The following is a 20,983-nucleotide window of genomic DNA, read 5'->3' as shown; positions in this document are numbered from 1 at the left end:
AAAAGGGACACAGTCTCCCTCCAGCTGATGGCGAAACTCGGGTCGCACCACATTATTTCTGCCTCATGCACAAATTCATGTTGTTACTTCTATGAACAGAGAAAGTTAAATATTCCTCAATATTCAAAAAGACCCAAAAAGACAGTCTGTCTCTAGTCATGGTTTTAAACGGTTTGAAATCTCACAGTATCAACTTTGCTGTTGCTTTATTGTATGCCTGCTACGTTACTGCGGACAAGGTCATCTGAGCCATCCGATTGGCCAGCGGTAGACCTATAGTGCATTTGATTTGCTCTCTGGGCCCGCCGGGAAGGCAGAGTTTGTACCTTCAGACACATGAAATGGTTAAAAATGGCAACAGTTCGCCTACCCAGCACGCAGAGCAGCTGAATCGGGTGCACCTACCACCAACAGCCCGAGACAAATAAATTAAAATAGGAGCGCAAGGCTTTATCGTAGGGTTTTTTACAGAAATGTTTGGCGATCGACTAGGTATGCCTGGGAGATCGACCAGTCGATTGCGATCGACCGGTTGGTGACCACTGCTTTAGAAAGTTGAGTGAAGTTCAATCTCATGCTTCTCTCTGCGGGCTTTATACACGGCAGTCCCTGGGGACTGGGGACAAGTTGGTCCATAGAAACCAAATAACTCCAATAACATAAAGGATTCAATCATGTAAAAATAATAATGGGTTTTATTAATACTTTTAAACTACAGACTCCCCACTGGGCACACACTGGTTGAATCAACCTTGTTTCAATGTAATTCGTCAATGTATTGTGACTTGGAATCTAATATTTGTCACTGACTACTACCAATGTGCTATCTTAAGAAAGATTACTGAGAGATCTCCTAATAACTAAATAGATTCACTGCTATTGAAGTCATTCCAAAGGGTAGGTTTAACAAAGCAAATGAAATGTAACTAACTTTATAAGTCATATATCATCAATGATACCAGGCCTTTTTTTATTGTGAAAGGTAGGACTACATTTGCTGCAGCATAGCCTATGCTAGAGTAATATAAGGACTGAATGCGTATCTAATTTACACATCTCCATCTGGCTTTCAGGGGTCACCTTATTTTTTTTGCAGAGTTTTAAAACAGCCTATCACTCGATTATCTTTGCTTTAAATCAGTGTGCACATGAGCACTCTCTGTCTTTCTCTCTCCATCAATTCCATTCAAATAGCATCCATTCGGAAAGTATTCAGACCCCTTGACTTTTTCCACATTTTGTTAGGTTACAGCCTTATTCTAAAATGGAGGAGTTTACTGTTTTTTCATTTTTAATGCATTTGCATACATTTCAAAAACCTGTTTTTGCTTTGTCATTTCGGGGTATTGTGTGTAGATTGCTGAGTTTTTTATTTTATTTAATCAATTTTAGAATAAGGCTGTAACGTAACAAAATGTGGAAAAGGTCAAGGGGTCTGAATACCTTCCGAAGGCACTGTATATACATAGATGTCCTAGTCTTCGTCTTTCAGGTAATAAATACAATGCATTATTAGCCTTATATTTAGCTAATGAATTCTGGGTTATGCATAAGCTATTTGCACATAATCTCTTGCACATCTAGCATTCCAGTGTTAATACTATTGTAATTATTCTGCACTATAGCCTATTTATTGCCTTACCTCCATAACTTGCTACATTTGCACACACTGTATATGTATTTTCTGTTGTATTTTTGACTTTATGTTTTTTACCCCATATGTAACTCTGTGTTGTTTTTATTGCACTGCTTTGCTTTATCTTGGCCAGGTCGCAGTTGTAAATGAGAACCTGTTCTCAACTGGCTTACCTGGTTAAATAAAGGTGAAAAAAAAAAAAAAGCTTCTAAAAGCCAATTTAAAGCCAATTTATGCTTGATCCGAAAAATGTGGTCAGAGGCTCCATATGGAGGATGTGACACAATTGCAGAGCCTCCAGAGGCACACAGAGGCCAAATTGAGCTCTGTACCGCATCACTGTGCACCACCCAAATGTTGTAACTATGCTGAGTGCTCTGTATAGCTCCGCATTGACATGATTGGTTGACATGATTGGTTGACGGTAGGTGAGGGTGGGAGGTCCTGTATAAACACAAACTCACTTCCTTGACAACTTCCTTCACAACAGCTCTGCGCTGCTCCACGAAGTGCAAATGGTATGTTTTTGTTCTGACCTGCGGAAGCCGCATCAGTAGTAAATGCTGTATGGCCAATGCAGACTTCGGATTGACCATGCAGCGCCTTTAACTTATAGCCTGTCTCTCTTGCGCAATATACACCTGCGCTCTGCTGGCATCTCTCCTTAAAAAAACGCCCCGTAGCTTTTGCTATTCCAAGAAAAGCTAGACTAGAATAGCTTGCAGATTCTTTAAAGCATTTCTTATACTAATAGACTATTTGAAGAGAGATGCAACTCTTGTTTGCTGAATGTTAAATACAGCAGCCAATTTAACTCACGGGGAGTTTGAAAGAAGAGAGAATGTGCAATGGCGGTTGGATATAGCAGTTATTTGTTCAAGACCCATAACCATTCAATCTTCGTGAAGAGAAGTGATAGCCGTCTGCATCTTATTCTAGTTCTATATTATTCAAGCATGTCATTACAATTATTAAGATAAGGACAATAAAACGTATTTCATGTAACTGTTGAACGCAATGAAGGAATGAAGCAACAATAGAGAGAAAGAGGAGGTAGGCTAATATGCCGCACAACAACATAACGACATGCAACAATTCAAGTCCTGTCAATGACGTTTGGCTTCTGATGTGATGTGATTGGTGTGAAGCCAAATCCAAACTGGCTTCCCTTGACACTTTTTTTTTTGGTGCACCAGGACCATTCACAGCTGAGCTTACTCAGTTTAGCTTAACACTGATTGGCTATTATTTTGTACTTTTTTTATCGAGGGAGGCCAAATGTGCGCTGGCTTACCTTGCATTCAATGCTATGGGCAACAACAATGTCATACTCTTTTTGGCCAGACAGCATCAGATAGATGGGCTACACATACTGAGACAGAGGGGCGCTGTTTCGCTCGATCGGATGCTTTCTCCGGTGAGATACATTCAGTCTCTTGCGAACTGAAGGAAATGTATTAAACACAGAGAGACGAAAGATAAATTATGTTTAATTTGTTGTTCTTTTTTTCTTGGTATTTTTTTGGGGGGAAGCCTGTCTTCCCTTGGCATCCACTGCAAATTCGCTAGCCTATAATTGTAACTTTGTAGGGTGCATGTCCTGCCCCAGCATCGCATGTTCTCTCCCAGCTTCATGGTTTGAACGAGGTCTGTAATTCCAGTCCATATAATACAGTATAATACAATACAGTACAGTAACAGTCCACAATATTTATATATACACTACCGGTCAAAGGTTTTAGAACACCTACTCATTCAAGGGTTTTTCTTTATTTTTACTATGTTCTACATTGTAGAATAATAGTGAAGACATCAAAACTATGAAATAACACATATTGAATCATGTAGTAACCACAAAAGTGTTAAATAAATCAAAATGTTATATTTGAGATTCTTCAAATAGCCACCCTTTGCCTTGATGACAGCTTTGTACACTCTTGGCAGTCTCTCAACCAGCTTCACCTGGAATGCTTTTCCAACAGTCTCATCCCAAACCATCTCAATTTGGTTGAGGATGGGGGATTGTGGAGGCCAGGTCATCTGATGCTGCACTCCATCACTCTCCTTCTTGGTAAAATAGCCCTTACACAGCCTGGAGGTGTGTTGGGTCATTGTCCTGTTGAAAAACAAATGATAGTCCCACTAAGCCCAAACCAGATGGGATGGCGTATCGCTGCAGAATGCTGTGGTAGCCATGCTGGTTAAGTGTGCCTTGAATTCAAAATAACTCACAGACAGTGTCACCAGCAAAGCACCCCCACACCATAACACCTCCTCCTCCATGCTTTACGGTGGGAAATACACATGCGGAGATAATCCGTTCACCCACACCGAATCTCACTAAGACACAGCGGTTGGAACCAAAAATCTCCAATTTGGACTCATCAGACCAAAGGACCGATTTCCACCGGTCTAATGTCCATTGCTCGTGTTTCTTGGCCCAAGCAAGTCTCTTCTTCTTATTGGTGTCCTTTAGTAGTGGTTTCTTTGCAGCAATTCGACCATGAAGGCCTGATTCACGCAGTCTCCTCTGAACAGTTGATGTTGAGAGCATTTATTTGAGCTGCAATTTCTGAGGCTGGTAACTATAATGAACGTATCCTCTGCAGCAGAGGTAACTCTGGGTCTTCCTTTCCTGTGGCGGTCCTAATGAGAGACAGTTTTATCATTGCGCTTTATGGGTTTTGTGACTGCACTTGAAGAAACTTTGAAAGTTTTCCGGATTGACTGAACTTAATGTTTTAAAGTAATGATGGACAGTCGTTTCTCTTTGCTTATTTGAGCTGTTCTTGCCATAATATGGACTTGGTCTTTTACCAAATAGGGCTATCTTCTGTACACCAACCCTACCTTGTCACAACACAACTGATTGGCTCATCACACATTAAGAATGAAAGAAATTCCACAAAGTAACTTTTAACAAGGCACACCTATTAATTGAAATGCATTCCAGGTGACTACCTCATGAAGCTGGTTGAGAGAATGCCAAGAGTGTGCAAAGCTGTCATCAAGGCAAAGGGTGGCTACTTTGAAGAATCTCAAATATAAAATATATTTGGATTTCCTTAACACTTTTTTGGTTACTACATCTGCCACACTGATCCTCAACACGGGGGCCCCTCAGGGGTGCGTGCTCAGTCCCCTCCTGTACTCTCTGTTCACCCATGACTGCATGGCCAGGCACGACTCCAACACCATCATTAAGTTTGCCGACGACACAACAGTGGTAGGCCTGATCACCGACAACGATGAGACAGCCTATAGGGAGGAGGTCAGAGATCTGGCCGTGTGGTGCCAGGACAACAACCTCTCCCTCAACGTGACCAAGACAAAGGAGATGATTGTGGACTACAGGAAAAAAAAGAGGACTGAGCACGCCCCCATTCTCATCGACGGGGCTGTAGTGGAACAGGTTGAGAGCTTCAAGTTCCTTGGTGTCCACATCACCAACGAACTATCATGGTCCAAACACACCAAGACAGTCGTGAAGAGGGCACGACAAAGCCTATTCCCCCTCAGGAGACTAAAAAGATTTGGCATGGGTCCTCAGATCCTCAAAAAATTCTACAGCTGCACCATCGAGAGCATCCTGACTGGTTGCATCACCGCCTGGTATGGCAACTGCTTGGCCTCTGACCGCAAGGCACTACAGAGGGTAGTGCGTACGGCCCAGTACATCACAGGGGCAAAGCTCCCTGCCATCCAGGACCTCTATACCAGGCGGTGTCAGAGGAAGGCCCTCAAAATTGTCAAAGACTCCAGTCACCCTAGTCATAGACTGTTCTCTCTGCTACCGCACGGCAAGCGGTACCGGAGTGCCAAGTCTAGGTCCAAAAGACTTCTCAACAGCTTCTACCCCCAAGCCATAAGACTCCTGAACAGCTAATCATGGCTACCCGGACTATTTGCACTGCCCCCCCACCCCATACTTTTTACGCTGCTGCTACTCATTTTATTTATGCATAGTCACTTTAACTCTACCCACATGTACATATTACCTCAACTACCTCAACTAGCCGGTGCCCCCGCACATTGACTATGCAACGGTACCCCCCTGTATATATAGCCTCCCTACTGTCACTTTATTCTATTGTATATATAGCCTCCCTACTGTCACTTTATTTTTACTTCTGCTCTTTTTTTCTCAACACTTTTTTGTTGTTGTTTTATTCTTACTTTTTTGTTTAAAATAAATGCACTGTTGGTTAAGGGCTGTAAGTAAGCATTTCACTGTAATGTCTGCACCTGTTGTATTCGGCGCATGTGACCAATACAATTTGATTTGATTTGATTTGATTTGATTCCATATGTGTTATTTCATAGTTTTGATGTCTTCACTATTATTCTAGAAAAAAAACCTTGAATGAGTAGGTGTGTCCAAACTTTTGACTGGTACTGTATATATATATATATATATATATATATATATATATATAACAAAAAAATATATGGGGGATTGGAAATTATGCAGACAATTACATTGATGGAAGCTACAACCTATCTGCAATATTAAAGCTGATCTATCCCCTAAAATAAAAATATAAAATATATATATATAGTAGATTCACGTCTCCATCTCAACCAAAAACCTAAGTTAAAGAATAGGACTAAATCAAATCAAACTTTATTTAAAGTGCGTTTTTCGTATTCTTTAACTTGAGATGGAGGTGTGATTCCAACATGACTTTTTCCACATATTGTTGTTTTACAGCCTGAATTTAAAATTGATTGAATTTTGATTTGTCACTGGCCTACACACAATACACCATAATATGTTTTCGATTTTTAAAAACAAATTAAATCAAAAATTAAAAGCTGAAATGTCTTGAGTCAATAAGTTAAGCATTCAACCCCTTTGTTATTGGCATGCATAAATACAGTGAGGGAAAAAAGTATTCGATCCCCTGCTGATTTTGTACGTTTGCCCACTGACAAAGAAATTATCAGTCTATAATTTTAATGGTAGGTTTAGTTGAACAGTGAGACAGAATAACAAAACAAAAAAAACAAAAAATGCATGTCAAAAATGTTATAAATTGATTAGCATTTTAATGAGGGAAATAAGTATTTGACCCCTCTGCAAAACATGACTTAGTACTTGGTGGCAAAACCCTTGTTGGCAATCACAGAGGTCAGACGTTTCTTGTAGTTGGCCACCAGGTTTGCACACATCTCAGGAGGGATTTTGTTCCACTCCTCTTTGCAGATCTTCTCCAAGTCATTAAGGTTTCGAGGCTGACATTTGGCAACTCATACCTTCAGCTCCCTCCACAGATTTTCTATGGGATTAAGGTCTGGAGACTGGCTAGGCCACTCCAGGACCTTAATGTGTCTCTCACTGTTCAAATAAACCTACCATTAAAATTATAGACTGATCATGTCTTTGTCAGTGGGCAAACGTACAAAATCAGCAGGGGATCAAATACTTTTTTCCCTCACTGTAAGTTCAGGAGTAAGAATTAGCTTAATAAGTAATCATACGTTGCATGTACTCACTCTGTGTGCAATAATAGTGTTTAACATGATTTTTGAATGACTACCTCATCTCTGTACCCCACACATACAATTATCAGTAAGGTCCCTCAGTTGAGGAGTGAATTTCAAACACAGATTCAACCACAAAGACCAGGGAGATTTTCCAATGCCACACAAAGAAGGGCACCTATTGGTAGATGGGTAAAAATAAAAAAAAGCAGACATTGAATATCCCTTTGAGCATGGTGAAGTTATTAATTACACTTTGGATGCTGTATCAATACACTCAGTCACTACAAATATACAGGCGTCCTTCCTAACTCAGTTGCCAGAGAGGAAGGAAACCGCTCTGGGATTTCACCATGAGGCCAATGGTGACTTTAAAATAGTTACAGAGTTTAATGGCTGTGATAGGAGAAAACTGAGGATGGATCAACAACATTGTAGTTAATCTGCAATACTAACCTAATTGACAGAGTGAAAATAAGGAAACCTGTACAGAATAACAATATTCCACAACATGCATCCTGTTTGCAACAAGGCACTAAAGTAATATTGCTAAATATGTGCAAAAGCAATTAACTTTTTGTCCTTAATACAATGTGTTATGTTTGGGGCAAATCCAATACAACACATTACTGAGTACTACTCTCTATATTTTCAAGCGTAGTGGTGGCGGCATCATGTTATGGTATGGGTATGCTTGTAATCGTTAAGGACTGGGGAGTTTTTCAGGATAAAAAAGAAACGGAATGGAGCTAAGCACAGGCAAAATCCTAGAGGAAAACCTGGTTCAGTCTGCTTTCCACCAGACACTTTCAGATGAATTCACCTTTCAGCGGGACAATAACCTAAAACACAAGGCCAAATCTCTACACTGGAGTTGCTTACCAAGAAGTCGGTGAATGTTCCTGAGTGGCTGAGTTACAGTTTTGACTTAAATCTGCTTGAAAATCTATGGCAAGACCTGTAAATGGTTATCTAGCAATGATCAACAATCGATTTGACAGAGCTTGAAGAATTTTGAAAAGAATAATGGGCAAATGTTGCACAATCCAGGTGTGGAAAGCTATTAGAGATGTACAAAGAAAGAGTCACAGCTGTAATCGCTGCCAAAGGTGGTTCTAACGTGTATTGACTCAGGGGGTTGAATACTTATCTAATCAAGATACATTTTATACAAATGTTAGAATTTTTCTTCCACTTTTACATTCGATTATTTTGTGTAGATCGTTGACAAAAAGTGACAATGAAATCTTTTTTTTTTCACTTTGTAACACAAATACTTGTGAATACTTTCTGAAGGCACTGTATCAATTATTAATTTATAGACAAACTGGATATTGAATTGTGTTTGGTTGTCAACACAACCAAATATCAACATTTGAAGGAGACCCATCTTCTGCTTGGATAGTGCCATCTATGCCACTGACTTAGTCTGGCTTTAATTCCAGTTTCTCTACAAATTAATAAGTGATATGTTGTATTCACATCTCCATCTCAACCAAAAACCAAAGTAAAGAATATAACTAAATCAAATCAAACTTTAAATGCACTTTAAATAAAGTTTGATTCAGTCCCATTCTTTAAATCTTGATCTTTGGTTGTGTTGTCAAGCAAGCACAATTCTTTATTACTTTTGTAATACAGTAAATAGCCTAAATTTAAGGCTATATTGCAAACTAATGTAAAGGTATTTCTTCAACCTCAAAATGAGTAACAAATCCATGGCCACATTTTGAAGTTACTGTAACTATAAATGTCTTCTTATGTAATCATGTAGATGAAGCACAGTGATAACACATTAAGTTGTTGAATACATACAATATCTGACATTGTATTCTCATTTTAACTTTGTTGTGCTTTTAAATGGTTAGAAGTACAGTGATACATTTAGATGACAACTAAACCAAAAATCAGACATTGTTTTTCGTTGGAATTTGGTTGTGCTTTTAGATGGTTGAAAACATAGTGATAACACATTGGGAATTCAACAAACTTCTGGCTGTCTTTTTGAGTGGGTGAATAAAGGTTGAAATCTAATTGATCGTTGTCTTAACCAAATACTACCCAAATGTCCACGTTGAAATTACGTGGTGTACCCAGTGGGTCATCCCACAGGTTGAAGGAACTGACATAACAACGCCAACTCCGATGCTAAATATGTTGCAAATGACATCCTCATGGTTGTACTATTCAATAACGTGAATGGCACTTAGGTGATACAGTCTTACAAAACCTTACCCTGGAAGACATACAAAATACACTGAATGTACAAAACATTAGGAACACCTTCTTAATATTGAGTTGCACCCCCTTTTGCCCTCAGAACAGCCTCAATTTGTCAGGGCATGGACTCTACAAGCTGTCAAAAGCATTCCACAGGGATGCTGCCCTATGTTGACTCCAATGCCTCCCACAATTGTGTCAAGTTGGCTGGATGCCCTTTGGGTGGTGGACCATTCTTGATACACACGGGAAAGTGTTGAGCGTGAAAAACCCAGCAGCGTTGCAGTTCTTACATTTACATTTTAGTCATTTAGCAGACGCTCTTATCCAGAGCGACATACAGTTAGTGAGTACATACATTTTTCTTACTGGCTCCCCATGGGAATCGAACCCACAACCCTGGCGTTGCAAGCGCCATGCTCTACCAACTGAGCTACAGGAGGCTACATGTATTTTTTTTTACACATTTTTGTCATTTAGCAGACTCTCTTATCCAGAGCGATTTACAGTTAGTGCATTCATCTTAAGATAGCTAGGTGGGACAACCACATATCTCATTCACAGTAAGTATTGTACATTTTCCCTCAATAAAGTACACTGTAAAACTTGATTGTTGTTTTGACAGTATTATACAATAAAGCTAACAGTAAAGTACAGTTATTTACAGTAAATTGCTGCAAATGGCAATGCAAGCTAGGTGATTTTATGCGTAAACAGTCAATTATACCGTAAATTCCAAAGAAACGTTGGTCTAAAGGTCTGAACAGTCATTCTGATTCCCATGTAAAGTAGCCTTTTGAGTGACTTAAACAGCACCCATAATATTTTTTCCTGATACAAATGCTAAAAATCTCAATTTTTCTCTCATGTCAAACTACCAGGAAGTCTGAAAAGATAGACTGCGTGGACGGGGAGCTAGTAGGCTAAGTGGGCGGGGAACTCACCTTGACACACTCAAACCGGTCCGCCAGGCACCTACTATCATACCCCGTTCAAAGGCTTGCCCATTCACCCTCTGAATGGCACACATACACAATCCATGAGTACGTTTACATGCACACTAATAATTCGATATTAAACTGATTATGGCAGAAGGCTGAGTATGGCATTAGTCATGTAAACATCTTACTCGGCATACGGTCAAAATTGAAGTAAGCATACGCCGATTAAAACAACTGGTTTTCTGAGCAATCTTTCAAATTATTAGCAGTGTATTTGATCTGCGCATGTGCCAGCACTGGTAGCGCAAGCCTCCCTCTTATGCGCGAGTGAAGTGAGTTCGAAAAAACTGAAAGTATGCATCTTATAAATAGTTTTCAGATACAAACTTTGTGTGTCCGAACTCAGAATCAAATAGTCTTCTCAAAAATAACATGGTCACTGTGGTAGAACGTTTATTTTGATTGCCGATTTTCTGCATTTATCAAAAGTCCCATCAGGTAGCCTGATTTCAGATGTGTAATGTAAGCAGGATCATTAGGGAAATCGTTCTTCTTGCAAAGAATGTAAACGTTTTAAACAAACTATTATATTAATCTGACTATCCACAATAATAGTATTATTTTGTGCATGTAACCGGGCTTCATGTCTCAATTGTCTCAAGATTAAAAATCCTTCTTTAGCCTATCTCCTCCCCTTCATCTACACTGACTGAAGTGGATTTAACACCTGACATCAATAATAGATCATAGCTTTCACCTGGATTCACCTGGTCAGTCTATGTCATGGAAAGAGCAGGTGTTCCTAATGTTTTGTACACAACATTTTGTACACTCAAAGTGGATCAGCTTAAAACAAGGCTGTTTTAAACTGATCCACTTAAGTCAGTACCATGAGACTGCATCATCTATCAGTCAGTTTGAGGGCTCTATTCAATCTGCATTGCTGAAGATTGCACGATAGAAAGCTCATTTCCGATTGAGCTGACATATGCAGCGTTTACCGTGAATACAATCTCCTTTAAAGCGGGAACATTGCATTTAAATTTCAATCACGCTGTAACGCTGAACTTGATACGCTGATACGGATTGAATAGAACCAAAACACAAATATTTCCCATTCTTTCCCAGGGGACTGAATTTCAAGTCACTGTAAAATGGAAGACTTCAAAGTGTGCACTACAAAGCACAGGACGGTAGTAGGTTCAAAGGTGTTGTCGATTTAAACAACCTAAACAACACCCAGCTCAATACACCTGAAGTAAAACCTTTCATTTGGCTCACTAAAGGTTCAAACTCTTTTATTTTTTCAAGTTTAATTGAGTCTTCCATTGTCAATAACCATATAAAAGAGTACAAATGCACAATCGTTTAGTTTCAGTTATATATGCAATGAATATCTCAATTTTTTATTAATGTGACGTTTAGGGTTTAGTCATGCGAGCAGGTGTGTGCACGTCTGCATTACATCCTGTAGTTTTCCCTCAGCTTTACAGTGAAACATGACTGAACCGGCTTGGTGCCTCAAGGCCAAACAAAGTCAAGTACTTCTTCAATAACCTAAAGTTCACACAAAGCAGCAACAATAGCCATATTACTTCGTCTGGAGTAACTCAACTGCCCTGCAATATGAGCCTCACACAGTTTTTTATATACTATCAAAAATATCATTCACTTAGAATGAGGGGATAGAAGTCAATTACTACTAGCAAAAGAGTCTTACAATGGGGGATATAAGCTTGATTAACCATTCACAGCGCTACGACCCGGAGAAAGGGGAAGCCAAGGTCTGTTGAAATCATTTTTGGTGTGGGTAACTGTGTGCTGAGAAACACCTCTGTATAATGTGCCCCAATGTATTACTACTGGCCCAAGACCTGCTTTCCCGTTCCCTGAGCCTAACTTCTGACCATTAAGCATGTATAAAACGACTGGTTCAAATTGACCATGTCATCCACCCTGTTAACGGCTGTTTGCCCTGAACAATATATCAACACTGTAATATGTCTGTAATAATATATAATTATAGACACGCCTATAACAGACCTCTCTCTTTCAGCTGCAGGTAGCAGTTAAACTGGTCTATGTATGCGTGTCTGTGTGTAATCACAACAGAAGAGCAGTTTTTTTACGGCTTGGCCGAAAGATAGAAACTAATAGGGGGTAATGTGGCAATGTATGCAGTGCAGAATTAATCATAGTGACTGAACAGACCACTATACCTTCAGTTGGATGCTACCATATGTAACCTACTGCCCGTGTTTAGAACTTTAACTGTGTGTAACTGCCCCTGAATATACGGTATTAAGAGTGGATGTGGCACGTGACAAAAAGGGAACCATAAACTATAAGTCTCAGAGAGTTTCACAAACTCTTAAATGGCCAATGAAATATTTCCAACTTGATCTTACAGTAATATTGATTTCCTGTTCTCAAGAAAGGTTGTTGGAATGGTGCGTGTGTGTCTGAGTGCATGTATGTGTGAGTGCATTAGTGTGTGTGTATGATGCCACATGTACACTGTGTGCGTAGGTGAGTGTGTGTAGGATGTCTGAACAGGTGTGTGTGTGTGTGTGTGTGTATGTGTGTATTCGCTGGTGTGTGTGACTGATGGAATCCGCTTGTCCTCCTACTTAAGTGCTTTAGCCACGGCTGAGTAGGCGATGTGTATCTCTGTATCGTTGGGGCAGGTAGAGGAAAACTCCTCGCGGAGGTACGCAGCGTCCATGTACCGCCACAGGTTGGAGAGAGACTTAGGGATGGAGAAAGTGCGATACTTCAGACACACCACCTGAGGGTTGGACAGAGAGACAGAGAAAAAGAGAGAAAGAAAGGAAGAGTTAGACGTCATTTCCCCCATTGCACATCATCCTGTAAAATAGTTTTTATTCATACATCTCTAAATGCATAGTTCTAATGTTGCTTATAGTGTTCATAGTGTAATCGGTAGTTTTTAGCTTCAGTGTTCAGTGTACATACTGTATGTCGATTGTGTAAATTCTGCGTCGAATATATTTTGTCTGTATATTCTGTTTATTGTGGCAGCACGATTTCACTGACTCAAATTCCTGTACATGCAAATGTAATGATGATGATGATGATGATATGCCATTTAGCAGACGCTTTTATCCAAAGCGACTTACAGTCATGCGTGCATACATTATTCGTTTTTTGTGTATGGGTGGTCCCGGGGATCGAACCCACTACCTTAGCGTTACAAGCGCCGTGCTCTACCAGCTGAGCTATGTATTTGGTGAATAAAGGTGATTCTGATTCTGAATACACATGGCCACTAAATAATCAAAATAAAAGTAACATACAAAAAAGTTAAGACAAACAAAGAAACAGTTATAGCCAATAAATATAATTGTATGTTGGTAGTCCAAACAATAATGATAAAAAGAGGCCATTGGATCTGCATGAACACTATTGTGAATATGTCCTTGTGTTCTAACATTGCAGTTTTCACTGAAGTTAATACTGTACATGTGGGAGCATTTAGCTCACAAGTGGTCCACCAACCCCAATTAATACTGATTTGATTATAGACCTCACGCTAGGCCACAAGCAGGGCTTAAAACAAAGGATTACCTTGACAATGTTCAGCTTGGGAAGCAAGTTGCAGTCGGCCAGAGTGAGGTCCTGCCCATCCAGGAAGGGGCGGAAGGAGGAAGTGACATCATCAGCGCTATTTTCGTCAATCTCGTCAGGAAGTGGGGAGCCGAGGTAGTCGTCTAGCTTCTTCAGGGCCTTGAGCAAGCCTTTCTCTAGGTCTGACCATGCAGAGAACACGCAAAGTAAAACACATTCATTAAGACTGAAACACGTACATAAACTGTAGTACGGGCAAAGGTAAAGCTCCTCAGTAGTATCATGCAAGTAAAGCCTTCATAGAGCTCCCTGCAATTAGGCTGAAGCAAACCTCTGAAAGAAGGAACTGAATGTGCTGCACCATGAAACAATGACAATACAAAGGAAATATGACACTATATTCTTTATATTCTATATATACAGTGCTTTCGGAAAGTATTCAGACCCCTTCACTTTTTCTACATTTTGTTACGTTACAGCCTTATTCTAAAATTGATTAAATACAGAGAAGGGCCTTGGTCAGGGAGGTGACCAAGAACCCGATGGTCACTTTGACAGAGCTCCAGAGTTCCTCTGTGGAGACGGGAGAACCTTCCAGAAGGACAACCATCTCTGCAGCACTCCACCAATCAGGCCTTTGTGGTAGAGTGGCCAGACGGAAGCCACTCCTCAGTAAAAGGCACATGACAGCCCGCTTGGAGTTTGCCAAAAGGCACCTAAAGGACTCTCAGACCATGAGAAACAAGATTTTCTGCTCTGATGAAACCAAGATTGAACTCTTTGGCCTGAATGCCAAGCGTCACGTCTGGAGGAAACCTGGCACCATACCTGCGGTTTAGCATGGTGGTGGCAGCATCATGCTGTGGGATGTTTATCAGCGGCAGGGACTGGGAGACTAGTCAGGATCGAGGGAAAAATGAATGGAGCAAAGAGATCCTTGATGATCCTTGATGAAGAGATCCTTGATGAAAACCTGCTCCAGAGCGCTCAGGACCTCAGACTGGGGCGAAGGTTCACCTTACAACAATGACCCTAAGCACACAGCCAAGACAACGTAGGAGTGACTTCGGGACAAGTCTCTGAATGTCCTTGAGTGACCCAGCCAGAGCCCGAACTTGAACCTGATCGAACATCTCTGGAGAGACCTGAAAATAGCTGTGCAGTGACGCTCCCCATCCAACCTGACAGTTTTGAGAGGATCTGCAGAGAAGAATGGGAGAAACTCCCCAAATACAGGTGTGCCAAACTTGTAGCATCATACCCAAGAAGACTCAAGGCTGTAATTGCTGCCAAAGGTGCTTCAACAAAGTACTGAGTAAAGGGTCTGAATACTTATGTAAATAGAATATTTCAATTTTTCACATTTCTAAAAACCTGTTTTTGCTTTGTCATTATTGGGTATTGTGTGTAGATTGGTGAGGGGGGAATTTTTTTAAAATCCATTTTAGAATAAGGCTGTAACGTAACAAAATGTGGAAAACGTCAAGCGGTCTGAATATTTTCTGAATGCCCTGTATGCTAATATCATTACAACATTATTTGAATAAAAACATAGTTTAAAGGACTTGAGGCACAATTATAAATTGTTGAACTAGAGTCATTTAAAATGTCATTTTGACTCTTTGCACGTGACAATTGTTTATCTGAGTAGTGTGTACTTTTCACTGTACTTCTGAAAGAGCTGCTAAAAATACAAAACAACAGGCGACCGGTTTGTGAAGAGACGCAAAGCTCAGAGCATAATGCCATTAACAAAGACACTCCCTGCTGTTTTTGGAAAACAGAGACAGATTGTGGGAGCTTCTTGCAGGTGCTTGTTAGGGCTGTGACGATACCAGTATCGCAATATTTTTTCCATGAAAGAAATGAAAACACGAAGCAGGCCAAACTCTTTAGTCCTTTAAAAACCTGATGTACACTACCAGTCAAAAGTTTGGACACACCTACTTTTTCTTAATTTTTACTATTTTTGACATTGTAGAATAATAGCGAAGACATCAAAACTATGAAATATCACATATGGAATCATGTAGTAACCAAAAAAAAGTGTTAAACAAATTATATTTGAGATTCTTCAAATAGCCACCCTTTGCCTTGATGACAGCATTGCACAAGCTTGGCATTCTCTCAACCAGCTTAATGAGGTAGTCACCTGGAATGCATTTCAATTAACAGGTGTGCCTTCTTAAAAGTTAATTTGCGGAATTTATTTCCTTCTTAATGTGTTTGAGCCAATCAGTTGTGTTGTGACAAGGTTGTCGGGGTATACAGAAGATAGCCCTATTTGGTAAAAGACCAAGTCCATATTATGGCAAGAACAGCTCAAATAAGCAAAGAGAAACGACAGTCCATCATTACTTTAAGACATGAAGTTCAGTCAATACGGAACATTTCAAGAACTTTGAAAGTTTCTTCAAGTGCAGTCGCAAAAACCATAAAGTGCAGTGATGAAACTGGCTCTCATGAGGACCACCACAGGAATGGAAGAACCAGAGTTACCTCTGCTGCAGAGGATAAGTTCATTAGAGTTACCAGCCTCAGAAATTGCAGCCCAAATAAATGCTTCATAGAGTTCAACTAACAGACACATCTCAACATCAACTGTTCAGAGGGGACTGTGTGAATCAGGCCTTCAAGGTCGAATTGCTGCCAAGAAACCACTACTAAAGGACACCAATAAGAAGAAGAGACCTGCTTGGGCCAAGAAACACGAGCAATGGACATTAGACCGGTGGAAATGTGTCCTTTGGTCTGGAGTCCAAATGTGAGATTTTTGGTTCAAACCGCTGTGTCTTTGTGAGACGCAGTGTGGGTGAACGGATGATCTCTGCATGTGTATGAAAAATGTATGCACTCACTAACTGTAAGTCGCTCTGGATAAGAGTGTCTGATAAATGACTAAAATGTAAAAAATGTGTAGTTCCCACCGTAAAGCATGGAGGAGGAGGTGTTATGGTGTGGGGGTGTTTTGCTGATGACACTGTCTGTGATTTATTTGGAATTCAAGGCACACTTAACCAGCATGGCTACCACAGCATTCTGCAGCGATTCGCCATCCCATCTGGTTTGGCTATTTGAAGAATCTCAAATATAAAATATATTTTGATTTATTTAACACCTTTTTTGTTATTTCATAGTTTTGATTTCTTCACTATTATTCTACAATGTAAAAAATAGTAAAAATAAAGAAAAACCCTTGAATGAGTAGATGTGTCCAAACTTTTGACTGGTACTGTATATAAAATATTGTATGCTATAGAAAAAATAAAATATGAAAAACTATTAAAATAAAATAAATGTGACTATCGATGACAACATAATGATGTTTGTTTCCAACATTGGGGCTGTTTTCCTAAAGAAGTTAAATCCGCTTTGTGTTTTGTTTTCGTGCCACGGTACTAACGAGTATCGCAAAACTGGTATCATTCCGGCCATAGTGCTTGTTAGCATGCAACAATGTTGTTGTACATGAAGGGCTGGGCTCAGTTCATCCTGGTTTATCATTGTCACTCACTGTCATTGAGCTGGGGGTTTGAATTCTTGATGTAGGCTGAGAACTTGGAGAACACGTCTAGGCCGGCTGTATTAGACTCAGGGTTCCTGGAAGCCAGGCGGGGGTATCTGTGGAAGGAGGCATAAAACATTTCAGTCAGTGAGGTATCATGGAAGAAAGCATATTGTCTTCCGAGAGGAACATAAAAACTCATATTAAATACACAAAGCATTAACAGCCTACATGCATGTACAGTACATAAACGATCAACAGAGGCAAACAACAGATACAAATGATTCTTCAAACACAACAATGGCACATGTAACATAGACCTGAAAGGGTATGAAACTTTGCTTGATGCAAGTAGCAGCATAACTGTCGATGGTATGATCAGAGGATGGATAGAAGGATAGAATGATGGAAGGAGTGATTACTTCGGAGGGGACAGGTTCTCCTCCAGGAACTCTTCTATCTTGTTGGTGTCGGTTTTCACCTCCATCCCGTAGAGCAGGAAGGGGGGCTGAGCACCAGGGGCCAGGTCCTTAAGGATGTCTGGTTTCCTATCAAGAGAGAGAAAATAAAAGGAAGAGGAAGAGAGGGGACAGAATTAGAGGGAGTGAGAAAGAGGCAGAAGGTAGAGGTATGTGAATGGGACAAAAAGTAATACATTTGTGACAAAAAAAAGCGTTATGTTTTACTATACTGAACAAAAATATAAACGCAACATGCAACAATTTCTAAGATTTTACTAAGTTACAGTTCATATAAAGAAATCAGTCAAATGAAATAAATTCATTAGGCCCTAATCTATGGATTTCACATGACTGGGCAGGGGCGCAGCCACCCACTGGGGAGCCAGGCCCAGCCAATCAGAATGAGTTTTTTTCCCACAAAAGGGTTTTATTGCAGTCAGCACAATAGTTTTCAGCTGTGCTAACATAATTGCAAAAGGGTTTTCTAACGATCAATTAGCCTTTTAAAATGATAAACTTGGATTAGCAAACACAACGTGCCATTGGAACACAGGACTGATGGTTGCTGATAATGGGCCTCTGTACGCCTATGTAGATATTCCATTAAAAATCTGCTGTTTCCAGCTACAATAGCCATTTACAACATTAACAATGTCTACACTGTATTTCTGATCAATTTGATGTTATTTTAATGGACAAAAAAAGTGATTTTCTTTCGAAAACAAGGACATTTCTAAGTGACCCCAAACGTTTGAACGGTAGTGTATATGTAATTTAAAAACAGATTGTTAGGTATTAGACAGACCTCTTCATGTCCACAGTGGTTACGTTGAACGTGACTCCTTTGAGCCACAGCACCATGAAGAGGCGCTGGGAGAATGGACAGTTGCCAATGCTCTGGCCATCACTGCCTGCCTAGAATGGGATAGAAGCCCTTATATTATGGTAATTCATCCAAACAAGAAGATCATATAATACCCAAGATAGATAGGGGAAGTCAAACAGGAATCACATGGTTTTAAATTAATTCAAAACATAAATATGTGCAACATTGTAAAGTTGCCTACATAAGAAAAGTAATTTTGAATTGTACATAGCTTAGACATAACCTGTAAGGTGAGTGAGAATGGAATTCACAATAATGTGTGTAGTTTAAATGTTTTCATAGGAGGAAATAAACTGTTTTAGTCAAATATACAATGCAATGTGTGACAGAGTAGGGGCTGTGGCTCTCTTGAAATTTGAATGGTGGGGAACTGGACAAGAAGTCAGCATTTTAAGCTGCTACCACAAGGACATCTTTCATACATGAAAAAAAAAAAACGTTATACATCTACATATTCACACAGAGAAATCATTATAGGTCATGAAGGACCATGAGAGCATGAAAAAAGACTCACTATTTTTATATAATGGATCATTTCCTCTGAATGACCACACCCCTGGGCTGCTCTGGCCAGTTTACTAAATATAGATTAAGGAGCCTATATGGCATATGTATTATCTTAATGTGCATTTAATAAGATTAGTAAATTTTCTGGCCATTCAACTGAAGAGCCAAATGGAGTACAGCAATAGGCATAGCTTCTATTAATAAATAGCCTAATGTATAACTATCTTATTAAATATAGGCTATTGCACTATGAAAGCCATTAGGCCTTGCCTTCTCTAGGTATTCAGTCTTCGAACAAATTCTGCGAAGGACCAGTGTCAACAGTTTACTTTTCTCACTGATAGGTAATCTGTTTGCAGACATGCGTGGGCTATAATGATGTTTTAGTAAAATAGATTACATTGTAGGCTACCACATGGTGACATTTTGATAGCGTAATGTAATGGCGCATTGTTTACAAAGTAACTTGTCCAAGATATGATTATGCATATCAGAGCAGAATTGATTTGATGATGTGGCATACCTTCACAAAAAGTTCAACTTGAAGTCGATTTTCGTCACTCATCTTTTTGTTTCAAGTGTTGGCGCTGGAACTGGAAGACCTAAAGGTGACATAAAGCAGTTTCGTTTTTGGAGGGAAACAACTGTCAATGTGCAGTCTTGCACTAACTTTTAGATAGGCCTATTAGGTTAATTTCAATCATAAACAGAAAACCGATGTCGACCAAGGGCTTGGCCGCACTATCTGCTATGACAGACACATTCTGTAGCTTATATAAACGAATACAAACAAGCATCAGAAAAGAAGGTCTTACTGTAAACCGTTATGACTTAATAGCAACCTTCCAAGCGAGTTTGGTGAGTAACAATGTAGTCTAAATTGTAACAAATGTATTATTTCCTTACTTCGCTCACGTTATGTATGGGACTTGCAGTAAACGTCTTGTCGGTTTCCCCTCCCTCTGTGTCTCTCGCTAAACACTCATTCCTCCATTTCCTGATGGTGGAAGGTCCCCGTACAAGCCAACACTCAACTAGCAACAAGTGATGTTTAGTACTCCGTTGTTAACCTACCCGTCCAAACTCAACTCCACGATTTACGATGGAGTTGAGCGATGACTAGTATGGGATTTACGATGGAGTTGAGCGACGACTAGTATGGGATTTACGATGGAGTCCACTAGTATGGGCAGACTTGAGATTCTCACGTTACATAAAATGACTTTTTTTTTTTTTTTTATCAAAAACGTACTGATTTCAGCACCCAAAGAATAGCGCGCAATTAGGCTACACGTGTAAGCACACCGAGCGAAAACCGGTGATAAGAAAGACCGATTGTGTGTATAAGTGAGAGAGATGGGGAAAAGAGAGGGGTTAAGAAGGGAAGATGTGGTGACATTATGCCGACAATTAGTCTATAGTAGGTAATCTATGTAATTTGGGTTATGAAATCTAAAATAAGCCTACACAACGTGGAATGAATTGCACCTGTACTAGCCCAAAGGCCAGCAGACCGCGATATTGAGTCGTTTCATCTTGAAATACAGCCTAGTGGACATTAATATATTTAAATGTCGGTTGTCAGCTCATCGGGTCAGGCACTCATGCGTCAGTAATAAGCTTATGTAACAGACCTTTGACAGTGTTGTGTGACACTTAATCAGGTGTTCTGGTGTATTCCTTTTCTGAAATGTGTCATTATGTAGGTAAACAATTATATTTTTCTTTATATATATATATTTGACTAATTGACTA

At 39.8% G+C, this 20,983-nt stretch overlaps 1 protein-coding gene across 3 annotated transcripts; it reads right to left on the bottom strand.

Annotated features, from left to right (window-relative positions):
* Positions 1-10,710: 10,710 nt before the first annotated feature.
* Positions 10,711-20,448, bottom strand: LOC311123293 (chloride intracellular channel protein 1-like). Of its 3 annotated transcripts, none has more exons than XM_084158164.1 (7): positions 20,144-20,274; positions 19,752-19,830; positions 18,641-18,750; positions 17,797-17,922; positions 17,384-17,490; positions 13,870-14,051; positions 10,711-13,069 (listed from the first exon to the last, which is right to left on the bottom strand). In XM_084158164.1, exons 2-7 carry the CDS (start codon positions 19,791-19,793, stop codon positions 12,908-12,910), a joined length of 729 nt encoding a protein of 242 aa, XP_084014290.1. In that variant the 5' UTR covers positions 19,794-19,830; positions 20,144-20,274; the 3' UTR covers positions 10,711-12,907. The 3 variants fall into 3 exon arrangements, with proteins under 3 accessions (XP_084014290.1, XP_084014289.1, XP_084014291.1); XM_084158163.1 differs by having other exon boundaries at positions 10,717-13,069; positions 20,135-20,448; XM_084158165.1 differs by having other exon boundaries at positions 10,719-13,069; positions 20,044-20,152.
* Between the last annotated feature and the right edge of the window lie 535 nt (positions 20,449-20,983).

This window comes from Coregonus lavaretus, assembly GCF_964263955.1.
Source record: "Coregonus lavaretus genome assembly, chromosome: 3".
Lineage (NCBI taxonomy): Eukaryota > Metazoa > Chordata > Actinopteri > Salmoniformes > Salmonidae > Coregonus > Coregonus lavaretus.
The sequence above is the reverse complement of the archived record's forward strand: the minus strand, read 5'-3'. Positions and strand labels throughout refer to the sequence as shown.

What these genes read in the sequence shown, in the direction of transcription:
- LOC311123293 (XM_084158163.1), bottom strand. Translation starts at nt 19,793, where the DNA reads ATGAGTGACGAAAATCGACTTCAAGTTGAACTTTTTGTGAAG. An exon ending in AAGTTGAACTTTTTGTGAAG is followed by an intron (nt 18,751 to 19,751) that starts GTATGCCACATC and finishes ATCCCATTCTAG; the next exon opens with GCAGGCAGTGATGGCCAGAG. An exon ending in GAGAACCTGTCCCCTCCGAA is followed by an intron (nt 17,491 to 17,796) that starts GTAATCACTCCT and finishes CTCCTTCCACAG; the next exon opens with ATACCCCCGCCTGGCTTCCA.